The sequence below is a fragment of the Malania oleifera genome, chromosome 3 (assembly GCF_029873635.1).
Source record: "Malania oleifera isolate guangnan ecotype guangnan chromosome 3, ASM2987363v1, whole genome shotgun sequence".
Classification (NCBI taxonomy): Eukaryota; Viridiplantae; Streptophyta; class Magnoliopsida; order Santalales; family Ximeniaceae; genus Malania; species Malania oleifera.
In genome coordinates, this window is record NC_080419.1 from 115,996,154 (window position 1) to 116,021,841 (window position 25,688).

The 25,688-nt window shown below is 35.7% G+C and overlaps 2 protein-coding genes across 3 annotated transcripts; one reads left to right on the plus strand and one right to left on the minus strand.

Annotated features, from left to right (window-relative positions):
• Positions 1 to 12,252: 12,252 nt before the first annotated feature.
• LOC131152168 (uncharacterized) lies at positions 12,253 to 16,650 on the minus strand. 2 transcript variants are annotated; one of them, XM_058103873.1, is made up of 2 exons: positions 16,384 to 16,650; positions 12,253 to 13,058 (listed from the first exon to the last, which is right to left on the minus strand). In XM_058103873.1, exons 1-2 carry the CDS (start codon positions 16,553 to 16,555, stop codon positions 12,454 to 12,456), a joined length of 777 nt encoding a protein of 258 aa, XP_057959856.1. In that variant the 5' UTR covers positions 16,556 to 16,650; the 3' UTR covers positions 12,253 to 12,453. The 2 variants fall into 2 exon arrangements, with proteins under 2 accessions (XP_057959856.1, XP_057959855.1); XM_058103872.1 differs by having other exon boundaries at positions 12,253 to 13,064.
• A 1,823-nt stretch (positions 16,651 to 18,473) lies between these two features.
• On the plus strand, positions 18,474 to 22,101 carry LOC131152169 (uncharacterized). The gene is made up of 7 exons (XM_058103874.1): positions 18,474 to 18,757; positions 19,049 to 19,088; positions 19,460 to 19,530; positions 19,636 to 19,730; positions 20,323 to 20,390; positions 21,585 to 21,695; positions 21,817 to 22,101. The coding sequence occupies exons 1-7, from the start codon at positions 18,571 to 18,573 to the stop codon at positions 21,947 to 21,949; spliced, it is 705 nt and encodes a 234-aa protein (XP_057959857.1). The 5' UTR covers positions 18,474 to 18,570; the 3' UTR covers positions 21,950 to 22,101.
• Positions 22,102 to 25,688: the final 3,587 nt, after the last annotated feature.

Sequence of the window (25,688 nt, forward strand, 5' to 3'; positions counted from 1 at the left end):
CCACTCGGGAATGAATAATGGCTGCAATTGACCAGCCGATCTCTGGTGCTCATCCTTAACTTGTTGGAATGTCAAACACTGCTACACAAACGTTGCTATTTCTCTCTTCATACCACTCCACCATAAATACTCTCGCAGATTCCTATACATTTTTGTACTGCCAGAATGAACAGTGTATAGAGATCTGTGTGCCTCCTCTAGAATCGTCCTCCTGATATTGTCATCTACAGGCACCTACAATTTGATGCGAAATCTCAGAGCCCCATCATCAGAAATACTGAATTCTTCTCCCTGACCATCCTGTATCTTGGCAAGCACCTCCACTAACTTTGGATCATCTCTTTCAGCAGCTTTAATTCTGTCATACAGTGCAGGTTGTATCACTAAACTGGCAATAAGCGCCTGGGGATCATCTTCCACTAATTCCACATCGAGTCTCTTTAAGTCCATCAGAATCGAATGCTGAATTACCGCTGCTAGCTGTGCTGTATCTCCTGATTTACGGCTCAAAGCATCAGCCACCACATTTACTTTTACCTGGGTGGTAACTGATGGTACAGTCGTAATCCTTGATAAGTTCCAACCACCTCCTCTGCTGTATGTTCAACTCTTTCTGTGTAAAGAAGTACTTTAGGCTCTTATGATCAAAAAATATCTCACACCTCTCGCCATAAAGGTAATGCCTCCAGATCTTTAGCGCATGTACAACCACAACTAATTCTAGATCGTGAGTAGGGTAGTTCTTTTCATATTCTTTCAACTGCCTGGACGCATATGCTATCACCTTACCATGCTGCATCAACACACAACCTAACCCTTTCAAGGACGCGTCGCTGTAAATAACATAACCATCACCTCCCCTTGGAATCGTCAGTACTGGTGTGGTGACGAGCTGCTGCTTCAATTCCTGGAAGCTCTGCTCGCATTCTTCATTCCACACGAATTTGGAATTTTTCTTAGTCAACCGCGTGAGAGGTCCTGACAAAGCTGAAAACCCTTCAACGAATCGTCAGTAATAACCTACCAGTCCTAAGAAACTCTTGACTTCCTGCACGTTTCTCGGCCTAACCCAATTCACCACTGCGTCAATCTTGCTGGGATCCACTGAAATACCATCCCCTGAGATCACGTGGCCTAAAAATGCAACTTTCTCAAGCCAAAACTCACACTTGCTAAACTTAGCATAAAACTTCTCCTCCCTGAGAGTCTGCAACACCTGCCTTAAATGCACCTCATGCTCCTCAAAACTCCTCAACTACACTAGTATATCATCAATGAAAACTACTACAAACTTATCTAGATACTGATAGAAAACTCTGTTCATTAAGTCCATGAACACGGTCGGGGAATTCTTCAGACCAAACGGCATAACGAAAAATTCATAGTGCCCGTACCTGGTCTTGAAGGCTGTTTTCGCTACTTCCTCCGCTTTTACTCTCACTTGATGATACCCGGATCTAAGGTCAATCTTAGAATATACCCCTATACCTTGGAGTTGATCAAACAAATCGTCTATACGAGGTAGAGGATATTTATTCTTAATAGTAACTTTATTTATTTCCCTATAATCAATACACATCCTCATGGACCCATCTTTCTTCTTTACGAACAACACTGGAGCTCCCTATGGTAATACACTGGGTCGTATAAATCCCCTATTCAACAAGTCTTGCAACTGATTTTTCAATTCTCCTAACTCGGTTGGAGCCATACGATACAGGACCTTAGAGATCGGCGCAGTCCCTAGAAGTAAATCTACGGGAAAATCTACCTCGCGCACAGGAGGTAACCCTGGTAGCTCCTCAGGAAAAACATCTGAAAATTCTCGTACTATTGGAGTGCTATCAATCTTCAATTCATTTCCAGATACTTCTTTCACAAATGCTATAAACCCCTGACCTCCCTCCAGGACTAATCCACTCGCTTGCACGGCTGATACTAATTGTGTTGGAGCACATACCCGTGAACCAATGAATCTAAATTCCTACTCTCCAAAAGGTTTGAAAATTACGTCTTTCTGGAAACAATCAATACTAGCATGATTGGTAGTCAACCAGTCCATACCCAGTATTATATCGAACCCACACATATCAAACATAATCAGATCTGCTAGTAGTACCTTTCCCTGTATTTCTATCAGATAGCCCCTAAGTACCCTCTAACATCTGATCACTAATCCTTATGGAATAGCTACAGATAATGCAATATCTAATGACTGGGTCTCACTCTCCAATAATTTAACATAAGATGCAGAAATGAAAGAATGAGTAGCACACGAATCAAAAAGAACAATAACTAGATATGATGAAACAGTAAATGTACCTGTCACCACATCCGTAGCAGCCTCTGCATCACTTGGCGTCAAAGCGTATACTCGCGCTGGGGCCACATTCCTCTACTGGTCCCCACGAGGCGCCTGGTATCCTCCCCGAGCTGCCTGATGTCCTCCCTGATAGGGCTTGGGAGCTGGGATCTGGTCCTACTGACTTGGGCATTCACGTACCACGTGACCGGGTCTCCCACAACGATAACATACTCCTTTGCCTACCCGGCACTCCCCCAAATGATGTCTCTCGCATGTCTGACACACCGGGTAAGTCGGCACACCCTGGTTCTCACGAGGTCCTACCATCTATCTCTGGTCTCCCTTGTCGCGACCTCCTCTCCATGGACCCCTACTAGTGCCAGCCTAAAAACCCTAAGGCGCAGGCCTCTTCCTCTGACTCTGAACTGCCACACCCCTCTGAATACCACTCTCAATGATCGCAGCTCTATCTACAACCTTTGTGAATGTCTAAGCCTTGAAACCAATCACCTGCTCAAACAGATTCTGCCTTAGTCCTTCTTCAAACTTCCTTGCCTTCTTTTCTTCATCAAGTGCTAAATATGGAGCAAAACGTGACAACTCGACAAACCGAGCTGCGTACTGAGATACAGTCATCTGCCTCTGTACCAAATGCAAAAACTCTACTGCTTTCGCACTCCGAACGATAGCAGGGAAATACCACTCGAAGAATAGACCCATGAATCGGTCCTACGTTACTGGAACTGGAACCGGCCTCTGCTCATCAATCAGACGCGCTGCTCTCCACTAACGCTTCGCCTCCCCTATCAACGTAAATGCTGCAAATGCTACCTTCTGCTCATCCGTATATGGTAGCTCTGCCAATGTCTCTTCAATGTCTTGGACCCAATTCTCAGCTACCATTGGGTCATCTCCTCCAACAAAGGATGGGGGTTTCATCTACGTAAACTGCTTAATCGAACAGCCACGCTCCCCAGAACTCCTGGTCATCTCAACCATCACCTGCTGAGTGACGCTACGCAGTACAACATCTATGTCTCATCCACCTATGCTGGAAGGTCCTGGCCTATCCTCCCTAACATTCGTGCCACTACTTCCTGGGTCTATCCTGAAAACAAGAAACACACTTAAGTACCTCATCTCCTATACTGACCAATCCTATACTAATTCAAAATTAACTACCTTCCCTGACCTTAACTAATATCCAGTTCTGTCACCTAGACACACGACCCGACAATAGTTTACTATGGTTTTCCTGAAATCGTCACCCCACGAAAAACACAAAAACCACCATGAAAATCCTGTATGCAGATAACCGAACAAACCTCAAATCCTTTTCATATACTCTGGTATTGCTTCTGTTGTACTCTAAAGTCTACAGAACCTAACAACCTAAGCTCTGATACCAAATTGTAACGACCTGCTTAATTTTCATTTTTTTTTTATATATACTATGACATTCTACATGCTTTGATACCATACTGGGGGTAAACCCAATCATTAACCTAAGCAGCGAGAAGCATAAATCACATAGACATAACTATATGTAAATATATATACAATACAATACCAGAGTGCTAACCTGTTTCCCATAATATACACACATCACTGTTCCCAAAATATCCTCAACTGGTGAGGGCTATACAAAACACTCCCAAAAATATACTCACTGTCTACTGACAGGGCTATAATGAACCCCCTCTATCTGTGAGTCTGGTTTACTCGCCTACCTAGATCACCTGGAAAAAAAATGATTCAACACTAGGATGAACCAACGCCCGGTAAAACGAAATATGCTATTACTAGTGTGTGGCAAATGAGTTATAATATTATGAAAATCTGTTTTCATGTAATCATATATAACTGAATATGTAAATACAGTACAAGTGATAAAATCCAACACCCTTTCCATGTTGTTTAACATAACAGTATTGTATGTTACTATTCAAAATATTTCTAGTGTATATAAGTATATTCCATGTTTCTGTAAATCTGTATATAAGTAATAGTAACTGAAAACTTTCCCTGTGGATAACTGTGTGTCATGATTTAACCCCTCATGATAGGGTTGTACGGCCCGTAAGTGGGATCTACACTGGCTGGCCGACCAGGGCAAATCACTATACTCCATCGATTTGATCTACCCACCTCAAGCCATATCTGATGGGGAGTCTGTCCACGTCAAGAACCTAGGTGATCGACATACTACCACGTATGATTTAAATAGATGGTTGCACTCATAACATAAATATTTGTAACAACGGTACCGTGCTCTATAACTATATAGTACAATAAGGTCTGATACTATATAATATATCTCAATATACTACTATATGATTTACCATGATTTTGAAATAACCATATAATAACCATGATACTGCATAAACTGTAATTGTAATCCATACATCATGATACTGAGAACTGTATAATCATAACACTGAAAACTGCATAATCATAGTATTGAAATTCGTATAATCATGTTACTAAGATTTGTATAATCATGATACTAGAATTCGTATAATCATGATACTAAAATTCGTAAAATCATGATACTGAAATTCGTAAAACATATCTCCGTACTATATTCATATTCTCAAGCCACACCATACTTTGATACCTAATATTCATAATTTAATAAACTGTATAATATTTTAAAATTTCCTAGTATAGCATATTTCCCTTACCTGACTACTGAAAAGCCCCTATGATATACTAACTTAAGACCCGCAGGGCCTCCTACATAACACCCGGAAAACAACATTTTTCAGAACATAATATTAATATTTTTCTACCTATATCATTTCTTATAACTGTCATAAGGCCAAAAATGGACTAAAAGGTTTTACCCTGAATTTGGGATGAAATCCAACTTCGTATCACCAACGATCCACTCCGGCAGCCTTGCAGAGAACTTCGCCAAGAGCGTCATGGTAGCTTCGGATCGTCGATCCAGCAACTGGCAGGGCCGAAATCGAAGAGAGAAGGGAGAGAGACTGTAGGAGAGAGAAAGGAGAAAGAGATCACTAAAAATGTGATAAAAATCCGAGTTTTCACTATTTATAGGGTCAGATTCGTCGACGAGACACGTCACCTCGTCGACGAATCCTTTAGTAAATTCGTTAACGAGCTTTACCCTTCGCCTACAAAATTCAGAGCAGCCCAAAACCTTCTCTTGGTATTTTCTCGTCGACGAAACGGGACCTCGTCGATGAGATCCTAAAGACCTTCGTCGACGAATCCCTGTATTCGTCGACGAAGCCTGACAATTCTTGAAATTTTCTCCTTCTGTTTCTGTTTCTATTTCTCTCTCTCTCTCTTATTATTAAAATGCTATTATTCTTTGGGTCACTACAGTGTGGGTACCGTCAACCGTGTTTAGAGAGTATGCAGCTCCCTAATTCACTGGGTTGAGGGGGCCGGTTTGACGAGGTAGCAGTCAGTCCCGAGCTTAGGAGTGTATGCAGTTTGGCCAGGTTGGAGTAGTGTAGAGTATAGTGACTTACCTGGAGGGCCAACCAGGTTAAGTCCCGCCTACGGGCCGCACAATCCTATCATGAGGGGTCAAATCATGACGTACAGAGTTCGAGAGAAAGAACACAGTTATGTATATGTATATACAGTTTTACAACTTTTATTGTATATAGTATGATGTAACACTATGAATGATAGAAAGTTCAGATGTTACATTTGTTTTAAGTTATTATGCATGTGTTGTACAGAATTGCCAGATTATGCATTTTTCAAATACTATTATTATAGTTTTATGACTCAGTCGCCACACACTAGTAATAGTATATTTCCACTTACTGAGTATCAACTCACCTTATGACTTTAACATTTTTTAGGTGAGCCAGCTAAGTGAGTAGATCAGGCTCGCGGATAGAGAGTATATTGATTACCCTGGTATAGAGGGTAAGTTTGTGTGGGATTTTTTATTTTGGGACAAGTAAAAGATGTATTATATAGTTATGATATAGAAATACGGATTTCGGGTATTATATGATGTGTATGGATGTATGGATTGTGTTTCTGCTGCTTAGGTATGGATGTAGATACATAAAAAAAAAAAAATGGTAAGAATTTTGAGGATGTTACACTTTTAATTGGTTATAAAGCATTTTTTATTTTACATATATATATATATATATATATATATATATATATAGGGTAAATCTCGTAGGAAAAACATGTGATAATTAATTGGATAAAGTAAATCTCGAAACTTGGTCCTGCGAGATTTACTCTGCCACGCATCACCTTCCCACTTGCTGGAGCATTAAATCTCGCAACTTGATGTTGCGAGATTACGTGAGCATCAGTTTGAGAAATTTTTTCTGTATTATTTAATATTTTATGTTATTTTAATAATAAAATGGGAAAAAACTCCTATGCTTTTGAAACCGGAGCACAACAACTGACACGAGGCTTGACACGGCACATGAACTCTGCAAGAATCCACCCATTATACTACAGTACATAATGATCACACTGGCGCGACAATAAATTCCCACTAACAAAGACCCTGCACACAGCAATGGAAGCTTGAACTGAATCACATGACCACTGAATATAGCAAGCGTAATGAATGCACCAAACCTCACAAATTTTGAATTTCAAAATAACCCTCACAAACAAAAGAGAACTGAATAGTAGCTCTTTAAATTGATCAAATAGGATATTCGGATATCAAGTGAACAAAGGAACACACAATAATCCAGACAGAACCCCAAGCCGTGAGCAAAGAACGAACTTGTATTCACGGACTGATACGAACTAGACGGCAGCCAGAATAAACGAGAAATCACAGATCTAAAAACTCAAGAGCACTGAAGAAACAATCAGACCATCATCGACCCAGAGGACAAGAAATTCTAACAAATAATCTTGAAATAACTCTCCACTGAACTTTGAACCACAAAGAAAACTCTAAGATGAACCAAGCCGAGGCATAATCCAAACCATTTAGAGTGGATTTTTCATCTTGATCTTTCAATAAATAATCTAAACACTAGATCTACTTCATCCGAAACCATGTGCCAGAGAGAGGCAAATCTGAAGCGGAAGTAACAATCGAAACCCACAATCCCAGCAACCCAAAACTGTGACAGAACAACTCTCAGCCTGGGACTCCAATATCAGTGAGATCTAGAATCGCACTCCCTCCAATCACATCAGTCCACCACCAACATCCACGAATCAATAGAACATCCAGGGCAGAGGACACGAGATCCTTACAAATACCAACACGAAAACATTTCTAAATTCAAGTTTTTCGACGAACAGTAAATAAGAAACTTGAAATCAGCTCAACAAATCACCACTGAGGTTGAAACAACCTTCAGCAAATCAAAATCGTGCACCACCAGCAACAAATCCCAGTTCTATACGGAGAAATCAATCACACAAAGAGAACTCAGAACCACGGTCATGCGCTTCTCTTGGAGAGCATCTCTCTCTAACATGACCCATTTCCTAATGTTTATACTTCGCACATACAAAAAGGAGGGAATTCTTCCATTAATGGTGGATTTATGTGTGTAAATAAATTAAATAAAAATCAACTAATCAGTTAAATTAATCACTCTCAATTGGTTTAAATAAATAAAATCAACTAATCAATTAAATTAATCACTATCAATTAGTTTAAAATTGATTGAGCAATCAATTTCATTGGCTAACCCTCTCTTGCCTACAAATAGAAGCTTTTCAAGAGAAAGTTTGCACACATTTGCACCCTTTAACAAACCTTGCTTAGTTAATTGTTGCAAAAATTTTTCTCTTGCATGTGTCAATCACTTATGTCATAACTTGATTGTATCTGAACCTACATCTTTCTCAGAAACAACAGTTGTTGAGCCAATAATTGTACTACCTTGTAAATAATACAAGTTATTTTTTCCTTATTCCTTTCATCACCACCAGTGCATCTGATTTAATCTTTAAGGTTCCATCTTTCAAAGTGATAGTGAACCCTTTAGATTCTAAGGCATCCAATGAAATTAGATTCTTTTTTAGGCTTAGAACATACCTAACATCAGTCAAAATTTTAATAGTTCCATCTTGACATTTCAACTGTATTGATCCTATTCCAATTGTTTTACAAGTATTATCATTTCCCATAAAAACAACTTCACCATCTAAATCTTCAAAATTAAAAAATCATTCCCTATTGGGACACATGTGTTAAAAACAACCAGAATCCAAAATCCACTCACCAAAATAATGTGATGAAGATGTTCCAACAAGAGAAAAATCTGACTCACTTCCATCATCATTGGTTATATTGGCATTAGAATGTGTTTTACCCTTATTCTTCTGCTGTAATTTAGGGCAATCTTTATTCCAATACCCTATCTCACAACAAAAGGCGCATTCATCTTTAGCAGGTCTCCCACGAGATTTACTCCTCCCATGAGATTTACTCCTCCTTCCAAGCATACGACTCTGAGAACGTCCCCTTATTGTTAGTGCTTCTGTTGTTTCCTTATGGACCCCTTGATCCTTGTTTCTACATTCAGTACTAATCAATGCAGTACAAACAGAATCATAAGTAACTTTATCTTTCCCATACAATAAAGTGGTGGTCAAATATTCATACTCATCAGGGAGAAAACTCAGTAACAATATGACTTTATCCTCATCTTTCACCTTTTCATCCAAATTCAAAATTTTATTAAAAGCATTTATGTGGTCATTAATTGAAATACCTGGTTGGTACTGGAAGCGAAATAATTTCTTTTTCAAATAGAGCCGATTTTCCAGATTCTTTGTTATAAATGTATCTTCCAATGTTTTTCACAATTTTTTTGCAGATGTCTCCCTCATAACACAATATTTCTGATTTTTAGCGAGACACAGACGAATCGTACCACATGCCTGACGATTGATCTTTTCCCAATCTCTATCACCCATATCTACTGGTTTATCATCTAAAGCAATATCAAGTTCTTACTGATACAAGATGTCCATCACCTCACATTGCCACAAACCAATATTATTGGTACCATCAAATTTCTCCACCTAAAACCGAGCATTAACTATCGTCTTCAATGATGATGTCGAAGTCGAAGGGATTGGAGTTCATGTGGACAAAGTTTCTTCTACTGTTACATTAGTTTCTATCATCTTCTATATATTCAATAACAACCAACAAAACAAAAGGCTTAGGATGAATAGTAAGTACCAATTGTGTCTACTTTGTTTTATCCTATGAAATTCCACTTTGACCATGCCGACCTTCAGGAAGCGACTAAGCTGCAATGGTCTCTGAGCACTTGCTTAGACAAGGTTTTTCTTAAGCATCAAACGTGAAATCAAGGATCCTAACAGAGGAACACCTCCGTATCAATACTATTCAACCTAACTCTGATGTCAATTGTTGTGTCAGGCACCCCAGTTGTGTCAAACACCAATACTATAACTATTGCTATTGAATATATAAGAAACTAAATCAATGCAAAAACTAATAATAAAACAGTAAAAAGAGCAAGATAAGAAATTAACAAGATTTGGTATAAACCTACGTCATCAGGTGCCGACGATCAATCCACTACTTCTTGACAAAGTACAACCTTGAGATATGTTTTACAAATGAAGAGGTGAGCTCTTTATATAGCTTCAACCTAAGTCTAAAAAACACTTCTCTCAAATGTGGGACAAGTAATACAAAAAATTCAAAACAACTTTTTATACCAATGTGAGACAAAAAAAGCAACATATTTTATATTGTATATATCATGTTTTGTGTGTGTGTGTATGTATGCGACACTAAAATAAAACAAAGGGTGAAAAAATATTTCAGACCTCTCTTATAATACTTTCGAGAGGGATTTCCTTTGAAGGTCTTATTAGACATTATTAAATTGTACTTGATTCCGCATTTACTTTTAAATTTTCAAATGTTCATTTGAATGTTTAGGAATTAATTAAGGATCATCTAATTTGATTTGAGTTAATTCATAGTTAATTAGTTATAATTTATTGAACGCGTGCATAAGAAGTGCTAGTATACCTACTCCTCACATAACTGTATAACCAATCCCAATTTAGATAAAAGCAGACTGAAATAATTAGTTCCTTAACCTTAGAATTAATTTAGAAGCCAATCAATGAATAACAATTAAGTGAACTAATCACATTTCGAAAAATAATAGCTTAGTGGTAATTTCATGGAGCCATCAATATTAATATCACCCTCGCTATTCCGAACCCTTTCCAGACGTTGCTATAGGAGAGATTTCCTAAAAGCTGTCGGAACCTCCCAAAGCACCATTTTTTTTTTTTAAATTTGTATTTTTAAAGGTTTTGGAGTTACTAAGCAGTTTAGCTTTATCGACATGCCAGCTATGAAATGTAAACATTTTCTTTTCTCAAAATGTGAGCATTTAGAGGGAATTGTTTCCATGTAACTGATAGGGAATACAACTAATAAGAATTGATAGGTGGATTCCTAACAACAAAGTCTCACATAAGCATTGAACAACATTTGTCAGAATCTTGTAAAATTTAGTGGGAAAGAAAGAGAAATATTAAGTAACCTTCAATTTTTCAATTTCGTATTTAATTATCAAGGAAAGAAAGAAAAAATATATATACTAAATTCATGAATAAAATTTTAATTTTACAAATTAATAATATTTATTTTTTTATAATTTTTTAATCATATGAAAATAAATTTATATTTTTAATAATATTTAATATGAAAGAAAACTACACTAAAAATTGAATTTTCTCCTTATTTTCCTTTCCTTTCTTTTCTCCTAATAAAATCTTTGATTCAAATAGACCTTAGCAAAAAAGAAAAAAAAAATATTCAAGATAGAAAAAATGAAAGAAATTGTGCTCCCCCCCCCCCCCCCCAAATGTTTTTTTGTAGTTGAGTTTGAATTAAGGATTTATTTGAGAAAATAAATAAATAAGATGAGAATTTAATTTTTGTCTATGTTGAGTGAAATTTTGTATAAATACAATTTAGAATTAAGAAGAATCAAAGCTAATGATGTGTAAAATAAACATTTTATTCTTTAATTTATTATATATTTTATTTTCTTTCTCACTTTCCACAACAATCAAATATGAGAGAATAAATTCTTTCACATTTTCTTTTTCTTTTTCCTTAAGTTTTTCAAGTTTAGGACCTTAAGATATGAAATGGAAGGAAGAAAATGCTCCTTTAACCTATTTTTCTCACTTCATTCTAGCAAAATTGATTTTAGGATGGAGAAGAACTGTTCTATTTCATTTTTCCTTCATCAAAATTTATTTTTGTCAAACAAGGGAAAGAAGAGTTTCCTTACCTTCTTTTTTCTTTCATTTCCCTTTCCCTTCCACCAAATAAAGTGTTACTAATTTGATGTCACTAGTTAATAAAAAGAGGGGGATTAATGAGCTTTGTCTTTTTCTTTGTTTGGTTGCCGGGTCAAGAATTGAGAAGATGGGGGGCTACCTCTCATCACCACCTCAATACTGAATTACTGATTGAGCAGTCTCAGCGGGAACCTATGTTGTCTTCTTGTCCTCTTGTTCAGCTTTGTGCCAAAGTCACATTCAGCATTGTTTCCTGTTACTGAAACAGAAAGAAGCACCCGAAGTAAGAGAACACATACATAAGAGAAGACAAAATAGCTCCCATAAAGAAATTGGCAATCCCTTGGAATAAAAACAACAGCTATTATAAAGAAACTGACACTGTAATATGTAAACCATAGTGATACAGAGTAACTCTTCCTTTTTGTACACATTCTTATACAATTTTATCCCTGCATTTACATCTCGCAAGTACAGAGTAATTCTTCCTGGCTGATTTTTTTCAGGACTACCCCCAAGGTTTGTATCTGTTCAATGCTCCTTCTCTTTCATACTTCTAGTAATGTTTCAATTCTAATCAAGGGGTGTTACCAGCCTGCACCGATGTACATGAGGCTAAGAAGTGAAATTTTAACTAGGAATTTAGGAAGATTTATCGTCAAGAATTAACTGAATGAGAAGAGTGGTGGTGGAATTGGTACAGACGTGTACGAACGATTACAGTAACAACAAACAATGAGGAATACAGGATGAATTACAGAGGCCGAGCCATCCAATACAATAACAAAACAAAAAATAGAGTCCCTCTCAAATCAAGCTGCAAAAGAACCTGGGGACATGAATCATAACCCAAAGGCATAATTCAGAGCAATCAAACCGCTGATGGCGTATGACCATAGACGTCGATCTCGGAATGGATCCTCAGCCCCGCTGCATTCATCATTGGCACCACTGAAGCACCCAGGTCTTGTTATCTTCGCCACACCTCCCTCCAGAACAAAGCTGCTGTTAGGTTTGCCACCGCTGAACAGCACACACCAGAAATAGGGAGACCCACCATCAGTGCCAGTCACAGCAGCTCCCACTTCAGTGTGGTTCTTACTGTATAAGATTTCCAAGCTCTTGTTGTTTAGCATCAAAACATCGGAAAATGCTTTAGGAGGGTGGACATAATCAGACTGGCAGCCAAGTAAACGGCCAGTAATGGTGGAGAGGGTTGAGACCTGAACGCCACAGTTTGGAGCAAAGGTTTCAGCAAATAAAGAATCAGCTGGTTTCTTGGCATTTGAGCCTCCCACTTGATCACAATGACCCTGATATGCTTTTATGTACTGCAAAGCAATGCAGCCCAGGCCCGGATTGTCGCGGAGCGCTGATAACTTGTGTGCAGTTCTATTGTCATTAAGCACTACTACAAGCTTGTCAGCTGGGTTATTTGTTACTTTAACTACAGCTTTGTTAAAAAAAAAAAAAAGTCATGGATGAGGAAAAATAATCTGGTTAGACCTGAGCATAATGATACCAAATAAAATTGAATCACAACAAAAATAAAATAAGGATTTGAATGAATTCAGCAAGAATTTCAAACTTCAATTACACAAAGTTAATTGAAGAGTATATATAAGAGAACACTTACGTATTTATGATCTTTTGCACAAAGTTAGAATAGTTAGACAAGACCAATAAATAAAATAATATTTTAAATGAGAAAATTTAAAAAAAAGGGAGGGGGGAGGGGGGAGCAGAATCAAAAAATTGAGAGAAAGAATGAGAGCAGGTCAATTTTGCAGGTGTTGTCATTGTTGTTTTACAAGTTAAAATCCCAAACATCAATAAAAACCTGGGTCGTTGATAACAAGATTACAGATTTGGTGACGTGCATTATCATTCACTAATGTTTTGACATCAAAAAGCTGATTTTCCATGGATGATGAGATGGGCATCACGTTGCAAATCAACCAGACAGATAACTAACGAACCAATGGCATGCATCCAGGAGGACCTAAACAGAGGCTGCAATGGGCAAGCTTTCTAAGTCCAAGTTCTCCATGACAATTTTTGGTCTTCTCCTTTTCCTTTTTAAGGTAATTTTATTTTGTTAATTGTTTTGAACAGAGGCTGCACTCCACGGGGGTTGGGAGGATGGAGCAGAGGGTAGCATTTCACTAAGGTGAGTTCAATAAAAAGCAGCTTCTATCATGCAGATAATTAGAATAAGAAATTTTGGAAGACATACATCAAGAATCACTCATTCATAGTTTAGGCATTGAAATTACAGAAACAAGAAATCTCTAGAAGTAATTAATATTTCCAATTTAATTTGCTTGATGTCCATTGTACTATGAGGGTGAGCTATGATTTATAACTGCACTTCCAGATTTACTGAACCCTAGTCACACCCAAAAATTACCCCATGAATTAAAAGAGGCAATGGAGTACTCAAAAACATCCTAAAATAATTAGTCTACAAAAACAATGCATAAAGAGCCTCAAAATGGGCATTATTATAATTTATCAGCTCCTATAAGTACCAAGGACTAATAGAAGTACCTTCTTTCCCTTCACAAACTAGTCTAGTTCCATCACAAGGACAACCACTTCTCTTCCTTTACCAACCACTCTATTTCCATCATAACGTCAATCCCAGCTTTGTATCGTATGCAAATTATCCAACTTTGACAAGCATTCAGCATTATGTTGCAAATCACATTTCATAATGACTACTGCAGCAAATCTGAGGGTTCTACACTCTAAGCATGACTAAGAATTGGGTTCAGATTAGTTTGGGGACTCAGATTACAGCATCATGATGTTCACTTACAGTTTTGAATGTTGGGGTATTGGTGTCAAAGTACTCTCAAGAACTGGAAAATCATAAGATCTACAGATCTAGAACTAAAATATAAATTTTTCATCATCCACTTTACTTGGATAGGGTCTTCCAAATTCTGAGTTTTCTCTTCATTCTGTGTCGCAATAGAGGAATGTTCTCTTTGCAGGCTCCTCACCTAAAGATACCATGAATATATATATATAATTATCAATCAAAATTTTCACCTTTCTATTTTGCTTGGCTAGGGTCTTCTCTTCATGCAATGTGACCACAGAGGCATGTTCCCTTAGCAGACTCCTCGTTGAACACGCACACACACACACGAGTTAAATTTGATCAAGCAGGTGTTATTGGTGCTCAAGACATGAGCTTCAACAATTTCCTGATCAAATATGGCCAGTGTAAAATTGAATTTTGAGTTGCAGCACCAGAATGCAACCTCAAGGAGTATTGAGTCTTATCTTTTTGCATAATCACTTTGCTTCGTGTTTGCTTGGTCTCTTTGTGTATAAACTATAGAGAATCTAAAAGAGCACCTAGACTTTTTAGCAGAGTTACTCCCTGGAATGGATGTAGTTAAATTCACAGATGCTAAAAGATTGACACCCACTCTCAAACTATCAAGGATACATCCCAACAGTTGTAACTTGTAACCATTTTTCTGCACAAAAGCTAGCCTTCTCTAGCTCAAGAACAAACAAAACGAAACATAACAATCACTGCACAATGCTCTCACGCCAATATCAAGAGTCTAGAAAGGGTAGGACGTCCGCAGGCTAACCTCTACATGTGGAGAGATTTGTTTTTCACGACATGCAGGTTTGGGGATAACACTTTACATTTGGGTCAAGGTTTGCCCTCAGTGCCTCTAACACAGTAAATAAATCAAAGATTAGATCAATTGTAAACATGAGGTCAAGGCAAAGACAAACTTGATAAAATAAAATGGGAAATTAAATCAAATTTGACCCAACTTGTGGGTAACAAGAGTTCAACTGCTCTTTTGGGGCAACAGGAACTCCCATTCTGGATGACTGAACCACAAGAAGAAGTTTACTGCCACTGCATTCCAATCTCGGTTATATCATCAGATTCTCTTTATAAGAAGATTACAACAAATGGCAGCTTCAACCTAAATCTAGGTTATTTTCTAATAACTTTAAATAAAAATTAACATCAAACAACAGGGAAATGGATTTGGATCTGGGATGTTTTGGAATACATTTCTCGTATCATGCAGACATTTGCAGCTTTTGCAATTATTTTACAATGGCTGACACTTGAACAGCTGCGCAAATTTAAATGGGTAGCTCACTCCAGGAAGAACCAATGAAAGATCTCAAGGAAGATCTGAAGGAAAAAAAGGGTAAAAATGCAAGAAAGAAAGAAAGAAAGAAAGCGCAATGAAGATTATTAAAAGAAAGTGTACTACTTGTGATTAAATGGTTCGGTCTTATTATAAGCAATATTGACTTCATTTAACGATTGACTTCAATTAGAAAGTAAGAAACTATTTTTTATCTAGACTTCTATGAACGATTTGCACAAAGCGACGGATTTATTACTTTTGCATTAAAGGAGAATGAGAATTGAATTAAAGAAGTTTCCAATTGCAGGCCAACGGAAGGAATATGGAGTTCTAATCGAGAGATTGGAGATCTAAACAGCTTCCGCCATTAGGAACACATTTATCCTTAAACTTACAGATGCAGCTGTTAAAATGAACAATGTGACCACACTAATCAACGATCTCAAAGAACAAGCACAGGCACATTTTGAATCAATAAAGAACCGAACATACAAACAGTCACAATTCAAAGTTCTCAAGCAGATCGATACTCAAGCACACAAAGATACAGAAAACACTATAACACATTCCAAATCTGTTCGTCGCGGCAATTGCAATAATAAATTAAATGAAAAAAATATACTAACTTACTTCGAATATCAGCAGAAGTAGAGACGAAGAGAAGAGAAGCTAACAAAAGAAACCAAGCAACCTTCGCCATTTTCGCCGCTAGAGAGAGAGAGAGAGGTAATGAAATAGAGGAGATGTCGGTCCCTGTAAGGTGTAGGCTGGAGCTCACTTCGACAGAGTTCAACTCTTCCATGGTTTCGCGTTATACAAAAATGGCTATGATCTTTCTTTTAATTTCAGAACTGCCACCGATCGAGTTCCGCTCATGCGTTCTTATGATCTCAATGTGAAATGTGACTTGAATTTTTAATTGATATTTGAAAATTTTATAAAAAAAAGTTATAATTTTATTTTATATTAATTTTTTTTTCAAGTTTATAGAAATTAAAATTCTGGATCTCTTTGGAATATAAAATTAATAACTTAGGGTTTGTTTAATATTATTACTTTTTCATTTATGTAAAACAAAAAAATATTATAAAAATATATTTATTTATGTTGTCAATTTTTTGTTTCTATTGTTATGTTTCAATTATTTGTGAAAATAAATTGAAAATCAAATTTGTGATTTTCAATTATTATGGTAATCTTTTGGTAGAAATGTTAATACTCATAAATAGTTTTTTAGATTAAATTATTCATTTATATATTTTAAAATTTAAATTATATGAATTTAAATATAATTAAAATAAGATATACTTAAATTTTTTTAAAAATAATAATAAAGACAATTGCAAAATTGTCATGTCCAATAAAATGTTTATTGTTAAGTAAATTTTAAAAGTATTAAAATTAAGTAAAATAATTATAATAAATTTTTTCTTTATTATAGTATTTTCAATGTATATTAATTGTAATTTTATTATTTTTGATAGTATTATTTGATTTAAAGATGAAAATGAGCGTTCTTCAACTACTTTTTGTATTTATATTATTTTTATAAATATTAACCAAACAGACCATCTAGTTTTTAGTTTTTGATTTTTATTTTTATTTTTCATTCTTATAATTTTTGAAAGTTATACCAAACGACACCTCATTTAAGGACAAAAATATTCATTATTTCGCTTTTTTTATCTTAAAAAACATTATCGCAAAAAATTGAATTGAGTGTGGGCCCACGTTCAATCCAATATCTTATTAGAATTTCTTACGAAATACAAATTCTAAGACAACTAATAAAATTATTTAAAAATAAACAATTGTAAGAAATGAGATCCAATTATATATAGTACATTCAAACAATAAAAACAAGAATATATTATGTGGAGGATTGATTACTTTTATAATTATTTTTATTTTTTGGTTAATTAGAAGTTTATTGAAATAAATGATTAAAAATTATTCATCTCTTATTTTATATTTTTTTAGTCCTGTAAAAGTTTTACTACATAAATTTTAAGGGTCAGTTTGAACAAAAGATTTTACTTGAACAAGGAAAAAAAAAAGAAAATAAGAAGAAAATTTATTTTTTATTATACTTTCTTTTTTTACGTCAAAAATGCTATTGAAAATAAGAAATTATTCAAATATAATTAAAAATCAAGAAAAATTAAATCTTAAGAATATGTAAAATTAACCTAGCCTTTAAGCCCGACTTGGGGAGACCAGGGTTCGATTCCTTCAAAAGGGAGAGTTTTCTCGAGTTTTGAAGGGGATAGGGTGGGTTTGAGGCTTGTATTGAATAGATATATCCCAATAACAAATATGAAAGTGAAATCTTACCTTTCCACAATATTATGTATTTACAAAAAATACTAAAGATATGTTTAGATCAATAATTTTATTTGTGAAAAAGGAAAAAAAAACTTATTTTCTATTAAATTTTCCTTATATATATATTAAATGTTATTGAAAACAAAATTTTATTTAATATGACTAAATATTTTTAAAAATTAAATATTAATGTTAAGTAAAATCAAATTTTTATTTAAAAATTTAGGATATATATTTTTTAAAACTTTTCTTCATAATTAAACATAAAAATATTAATTTTTTAATACTTATCTTTACCTACATAACTTTTAGAAGTAAGAATTTAGGATCTTAAATTTAAATAAATTTTAATATAATTTTGTATTATTTCAAGCGGAGCCTAAGGGTAAAGGTGTAATTCCAAATTTGTCTCTCCGCTAACGCAAAACCAGATAAAAGCGGATAAGACTGCTCTCTCTCTCTCTCTCGCTCGCAGGGACTCCGGCAGGTGTGATGTTTAGCTGGCATGGCACCACCGCGCAAGTTAGCACCAGCCTGTCGGGTACAACCTTCGCTCGGTCTCTCACCTCGAAGACTTGGCGGGTGAGGTGCGCATTGTTCCCCCAAAAAGGGCGGGAGAGCAGGCGGTTGGTCACCATCTCCTCTGTCCTCCTTTTCAATTGCCTCTCTATCCCTAACCGTACGCCTCTTTCCCTGCTCCCATTTCTTTTAATAATGCTAACTTGCGCATGAAGGGTACCCCACACCATGCGCCGAACCGACCGTCCGTTGATGCAAGGTCGCGTTTGGAGGTTCCTTAAAAATGAAGTCATTCCGCTGTTATACTCTATCGCTACACTTAATTGTTGTCTTAGTTCTAATCACTCACGCTGTAGTTTCTGTTTGCCATTTAAGAAAGTTACGAGAAAGTACAAAGAAAATTTAGAGACATGATCAATGTTTATAATTTTGGGCGTTGTACGGTATGCAGATGGTACGGCGAGCAGCATTTTTGATAAGTATGTGAAAAGGTAATTGTTGAGTCTGATGTTCTTTTGACATTGGAATGTGATCACTCTTGGAAAATGCTGTTCTATAAAGCTAATTTACTGGGTTTAATTATGTTTTTCCATTAAAAACCTGGGATTTATTATTTATTTATCTGCATCTTGCTGCATGAAAAATGGGTTTCTACTTTAAATTTGTAAATTTTTGTATGGGCCAAACCTAGGGTTTGCAGTTCTATTTCATTCTTTTATAGGATTGTCGGATTTTATCGGGGCGCTGGTTGATCAGGAGGTTTTTTGAGCAATCATGAAAATGGGTTTTCTATTTATTGAATATTTGGCAACTTGTATTGATACTATTTTTTTTTTTTTTTTGAAAAAAATAAAATAATCAGGAAAAAGCTAGATCCACTAGAGTTCTATGTGCCTGCTATTATTCTGACTCAGTTGCAGATTGAAGACTTGGGTAATTGTCTTTCTTTTGCCCTTGTGCTTGTAACTTTGAGTTTTCTCATATTGAATATGGGATTTATAAGTTCTTGAATTGTATTTGTATCTTTCTTTCATGCAGAGAAAACTTTGGAAGTTGATCAACCCCAGTATGCTGCCTGTCGATCTCTGTTACGATCAGGCCCTGCAGCATCTCTTCGTGTAAATATTCGAGCAGTGAGTCAAGGCTTTCCCAAAATGTTGATTCAATTTTCTCTTTTCAGCTTGATTTTAATGTTTTTCCTTCTTTTGCTGCAAGGCTATCTGTTTAGAAATATCCACTTTACTTCATGACCAAGTTAGAAAAAAACAAGTCCTTCAATGGGAAAAACCCAAGACATAGAAACTATCCACAAAAATAGAACAACTGCATCAAATTCTACTAGTAGAAGCTGGTCAAATGTAGACATAATATCACTTTTCCAGCCTAAGATTGTGCGTGTTCTAAACTGATTCCTTGGTAACAATGCCCTCTACTATTATTACCAGCATTGTTGTATGGATAATTGGAATCATATTAATGCTGCGTTTGGGAGTATGAATTTTAGGTCTTTGATTTAGATTTCTAAGGACTTGAACAAAATTCAATACAATTTTATATTACATTATATCCAAATCCACACAAACCCAAATTTGAGGCCTTCACCAAACATAGGGTAAAAGTTACTTTGAAATATTATATCTTGAACAAATATCTTCATTTGCACTTCCATTTTCTTTATGTTGAATATCTCAAGAGGAATTGATTTTTTTTTTTTGGAAATTTTAGGTTGCACAATATGCATTAGAAGGTGGTTATGGTAAAACTGCTTTCGACTATGTTGATCAATGTCTCAGGTACTAATATCACTTTTTTTCCCAATAAAACTTGTATTTTCAAGTAATTTTTAGAAGAATTGGATTATCTTTTTAGTTTCCTAAAACATAATTTCCTGATGTTGTGAAAGCACTTAGGTTATGTGTGCACGTGTACACACACATAGCAAATACAAAAAATAGGAAAAATCAAAAAAGAGAAGAAGAATTGCGAATTTTCGTGGTTCGACAATGTGCCTACGTCCACGGAGCTCCTGCGCAATTTCTACTATCAAAAGAAAATTGTCATAGGATTTCAACTTTCAGTTACAATATGTATATATAGCCCATATGAAATTTCCAAAATACCCTCATGATAATTTAGTTACATTGTGCCCTGACTTACACGTGCTGTACCATACTGGGAGGGGCTTCAGCCCCCTTCCCCTATGCTCTCCCCAACACAATCCCATTGCGCTTAGTTTAAGTAAATAAGGAGGTTTTGTACATGGAGGGAACCTTTCTAAATATCAGCCCATCTGTTTGGCTACATCAAATGTCCCAAGGCCACGTGAGGTTCTGCTGTCATGACTTCTTTACAACCCCTTGCTTAGGATGAGTAATGGAGTTTAAAATGCTTTCACTATAGAAGAGAAGATCCAAGAGATTACATTCTTCACTTGGGATGACCGATGGAGGATCACTTGCGGATAATTTTGGTTATCATATTATGTATGATGTTTTAAAAATTAGGGTTTTTTTTTATAAAAAAATTATTCTATCTATAGAGAAAGTTAGTTAATTTAGAGTTATTTTTTGTATTTTAATTACTTTGGAGTTAGTTTGTAATCACATATTTTAGTTGTACTGTTGCCTGTTGGGTGCATAAATACTTTCATTGTGCTGTATTATGTGTTACTAATTCAAATTTACAAACTGGTTTTCCCTCTCTCTCTCTCTCTCTCTCTCTCTCATGCAGCCTCTCCTCTTCTACTTCTTCCTCCTTCCCTTTCCATGTTTCTGTGTTATGTCCCTAACTTTCTGTTTTGCGCTTAACACTTTTTAATTTTACGAGTGTATGTGTTCGCTTGAATGCTCAATTTTCGCCCATGTCATTGCTTCAACTTTTGAATTAGTGAAAAATTTAATCAAAACAATTCACTTTCTGCTGGGGTTTACCTTTGGGATAACACAGTATACCAGCTTTTTAATATTGCTGAACAATCACTTTTGAAGAGCCTTGGAGGAACTTGATTCATTACTTCTGCGTGCATCAAGAAATAATCCAGAGGCCTCAATTGGATTAATGAAGGCAAACATTGGGACTGCACTTGATGCGCTAGACAGGTAACGCTTCGACATCTTGCTTTTCCTTGTTTTCATTTGTAGGCTTCTTATATTTGCCTTGCAGTTGTATTAAAACGAAGTAGGCTAATACACTAACCTATTACGCAAACCCTTTACACAGCCTCCTAAGAACCGTACCGTCTGATGTGCTAGATAAAGGGAAAGCCATAGCCGATGCTTACCGGATCCCTGAAGAAAATGCGGCACCTGAAAACTCAGATGGAGAAATGAAGCAGTTGGAATCAATATTGTAAAGTGTTAAATCACAATTCTCTCCAAACAAGTACAAGCTTCTTATTGTATTCTCGTCTTCATGTTCGTAGACATTTTTCTGCATATTAAGTTTTACAACTTCTACCTATACTATTGCACTTAAAAGGCTAATGAAAATTCAAATTTAACTGAATAGCTCTCATCTGTAGCACTAATGACATTGGCCATAAAATCAATGGTGGCTATAGTATTGCGTTCTGATATGTTTTTATTTTTTTATATTGACAGAAGGGCTATGCACAATGCCTTTATGCGTGCCACATTCTAATAGAACTATGAAGCACAAGAAGAAATTGTACATTTTTAGAATTCGGGGACTTGATTAAGGTGTTAGCAGCCATCTCGTCCCTAAAGCCTTTCATTTTCATTGGGTTAACCCTCTTTATTCTTTAAGATGGCTTGTGGGTTTAGATTTGGCGGAGCTAGACCTTCATTGTAGATCTGAAAAAAGAAAAGGTGAACCTTCTTATTAGTGGGGGTCGAACAAAGGAAATAAAGGAGGTTAAGTTGTAGTCATTGAAGAATTGCAAATTTTCATCATATTTTAAAGTTATTCAACATTTGTATAGATAAGTTTTAAAGAAAAAAATAACAAAAAATGCTTTTTCAACTTTTTTAGATTGTTGGAGAACTAAAAAATGATGTCTTTCCTGTAATTTTTTAAAGTGAAAAAACCATTCCCCACCAACCCCCCCCCCCCCCCCCCCCCCCAAAAAAAAAAATAAAAGCTCACATTGAGCATCGAAGTTCCTTAAGTAGCTCATTGAAATATGTTGTGCAAATTGAACTAAGGATACAAGGAAAATGCTTGATTAAAGAAAGAAAGATCATGTTAGGTGTGCCCAACTAAGCATATATGAAGATAAAGCTAGATCAAGAAAAGAATGACATGCAAAATGCATGTATAGAAATTAAGGGTTTGTTTAATATCGTTATTATTTTCCATTTCTCTATAGTAAAGAAACAACAACAATAACAACAAAAAAGATACTGTGCTTTGGAGCATGTAACTGCATCTGTTAACCATTTTAAATGTCCCAAAGCTGGTGATAAAAAAGATACAAGGTATGTTTGCCTCTTTTTTTCTGGGGATTTAAAGGTAGAAAAGAAAAAATGAAATAGAAGACTTGAAAGAAATTGTGTTCCTATGGAGGAGGGGGCATAGGAGTAAGGGACATTTCGGAAGTGTAACGGTTGTTGTTTATGAAGTTTGGTTGACAATTATTAACACAAAATTCTTTATGGGTTAGATATTTTAAAGTTAAATATGTTAAAGAATGACATATTGCTCTTTGCAGGCCACATGAATCGGATTCTTCTTTTTGGATGAAAATTCTATAGTGTATACCTTAGCTATTAAGTAAATCTAAGTGGAAGGTTAGAGAAGGAGATGTAAAATTGTGGTATGATAAGTTTTTAGATTCGGGACCTTTGCTTTTACAATTTTCAAATGCTGCACATTCACATATTAGATTAAAAGATTTGGTTATTAATAATGTGTGAGATGTGAAAAATTTGTAAATGATTCTAGGTTTTAATAAAGAAGAAAAAAGTGATGGAAAGAGTTGGAAAACTTAGAAACTCTTCGGACATCCTGCTATGGCTCCCAGAAAAGAATGGTTGCTTTAATACAAAGTCGGCATGGGATGCTATCAGAGTTAGAGCTCCAAAGTTTGATTGGGTAAAGTGGGTTGGGAACAAATGGTTACTAAAGAAAATTACTATCTATATGTGGAAGGCTACTTTTGAGTGCTTAAGCGTTGATAAAAAGATGAAAAGGATGGGGGTATCACTTGGTTCGACATGTGATTGTTGTGAGATGAGACAATCAGAAGATGTGGAGAATGTTTTGAATAAGGGAAATCTTGCTGCTGATGTATAGAGGAAGGTTTCGATGGAGGTAGGTATACCTTTCCTTAGACACCAAAGCTGGAAAGAAAGAGTCCAAATGTGATTTAATAAGACTTCCTGGTACTCTTAATTGGGAATATTGATGGGTTTGATTCCTTATTTAGTAGTTTGGAGGTTGTGGGGAAGGAGATGTGTAGCTAGAATGGAAGAAAAATTGGAGAGTAGTACAGATGTGTGGCTGTCGATTAAGAATTAGGTGGGGGTTTTGAGTAAGAACATGACACTTATGACTCATTTAAATGATGCTGATGTTCGGATATTATAGAATCTAGAAGTGTAGATTGTAAATAAAAATAATAAAACTATGCAAGGTGTGAGATTGCTAAAATCGAGGCAAGGGAGGTTGAAACTAAATTTGGATGGGAGCGGCTTGGGGAACCCAGGGTTGGCAAGTGGTGGTGGCATCCTTAGAGACTGTACATGTTCTTTTATTTTTGGTTTTTCTAAATATTTTGATTCTTATTCTAATAATGAAGTTGAATTGAGAGTAGTGATGGCGGAAATAAAGTTTTGCAAACAATTGGGTCATACCAGTATTGACATTGTGTAACGACCTACTTAATTAACTGATTTTTTTTTTTAACACTGTAACAATTAATATACTTTGATACCACAATATTAACCTAAGCAGCGAGAAGCAGAATCATATAAACATAACCATAACTATTATATACAATATAGAACCAATATCACTCAATACCAGAGTTCTATATGTTTTCCCCATATACACATATATCTGAATTTCCCAAAATACCCTTAACTAGCTAGGGTAATACAAAAATCCTCCCAAAACATACTCACTTTGCTGACAGGGCACTACAGACGCCCCTCTATTTGCGAGCCTGATCTGCTTGCCTACCTGGATCACCTGAAAAATGTTTCAACACTAGGATGAGCCAACGCTTAGTAAGAAGAAATATGCTATTACTAGTGTGTGGCAAATGAGCTAATATATATCATGAAATCTATTTCATATAAACATGAATAACTGAGTACAAAAATACATCTCAAATAATAAAGTACACCCATTTTCCTTATTGCTTGACATATCAATATTATGGTTATAATTCAAAATACTTCTAGTGTATATAGTAGGATCCCCGTTTCTGTAAATCAATACGTAAGTAATAGTAACTGAAACTGTTCTCTGTGACTATATGTGTCATGACATGCCCCTCATGATGAGGTTGTGCGGCCCGTAGGATGGATTTGCCCTAACTGGCCAACTAGGGATAAATCACTGAACTCCATCAGTCGACCTGCCCACCTCAACCCATATCTGGATGGGGAGCCTAACCTCTGCAAGGGCCTAGGTGGTCGACCGTACCACTTATTATCTGAATAAGTGGTTGCACTCATAAAGTAACATAGTATCTATAGCAGCGGTACCGTGCTCTGTAGCTACAAGTCCAACAGGGTCTGATATCATATAATATTTTTCTATACATATCTATTTGTTTTACCATGATTTTGAAATAATCATAATAACCATGATGCTGCATAACGTACTGAAATCTGAATAATTATAACATGGAACTGCATATTCGTAATACTGGAATTCGTATAATCATGGTACTGAGATTCGTATAATCATGGTACTAAAATCCGTAAAATCATGGTACTGAAGTTCACATAGTTATAGTACTTAAATCCGTAAAATCATGGTACTGAAATTCATAAAAATCATGAAACTACAATTTGTAAAACATATTCCCGTACTACATACATGTTCACAAGCCACACTATAATTTAATACATAATTTTCGTAAATAAATACACTGTATAATATTTAGAAATTTCCTAACATAG

Coding starts and splice junctions, on each gene's coding strand:
- LOC131152168 (XM_058103872.1), bottom strand. CDS start 16,555: ATGGAAGAGTTGAACTCTGTCGAAGTGAGCTCCAGCCTACACCTTACA. Junction 13,065..16,383: donor TACTTCTGCTGATATTCGAA/GTAAGTTAGTAT, acceptor TTTTTAACAAAG/CTGTAGTTAAAGTAACAAAT.
- LOC131152169 (XM_058103874.1), top strand. CDS start 18,571: ATGTTTAGCTGGCATGGCACCACCGCGCAAGTTAGCACCAGCCTGTCG. Junction 18,758..19,048: donor TTGCCTCTCTATCCCTAACC/GTACGCCTCTTT, acceptor TACGGTATGCAG/ATGGTACGGCGAGCAGCATT. Junction 19,731..20,322: donor TTCGTGTAAATATTCGAGCA/GTGAGTCAAGGC, acceptor TGGAAATTTTAG/GTTGCACAATATGCATTAGA.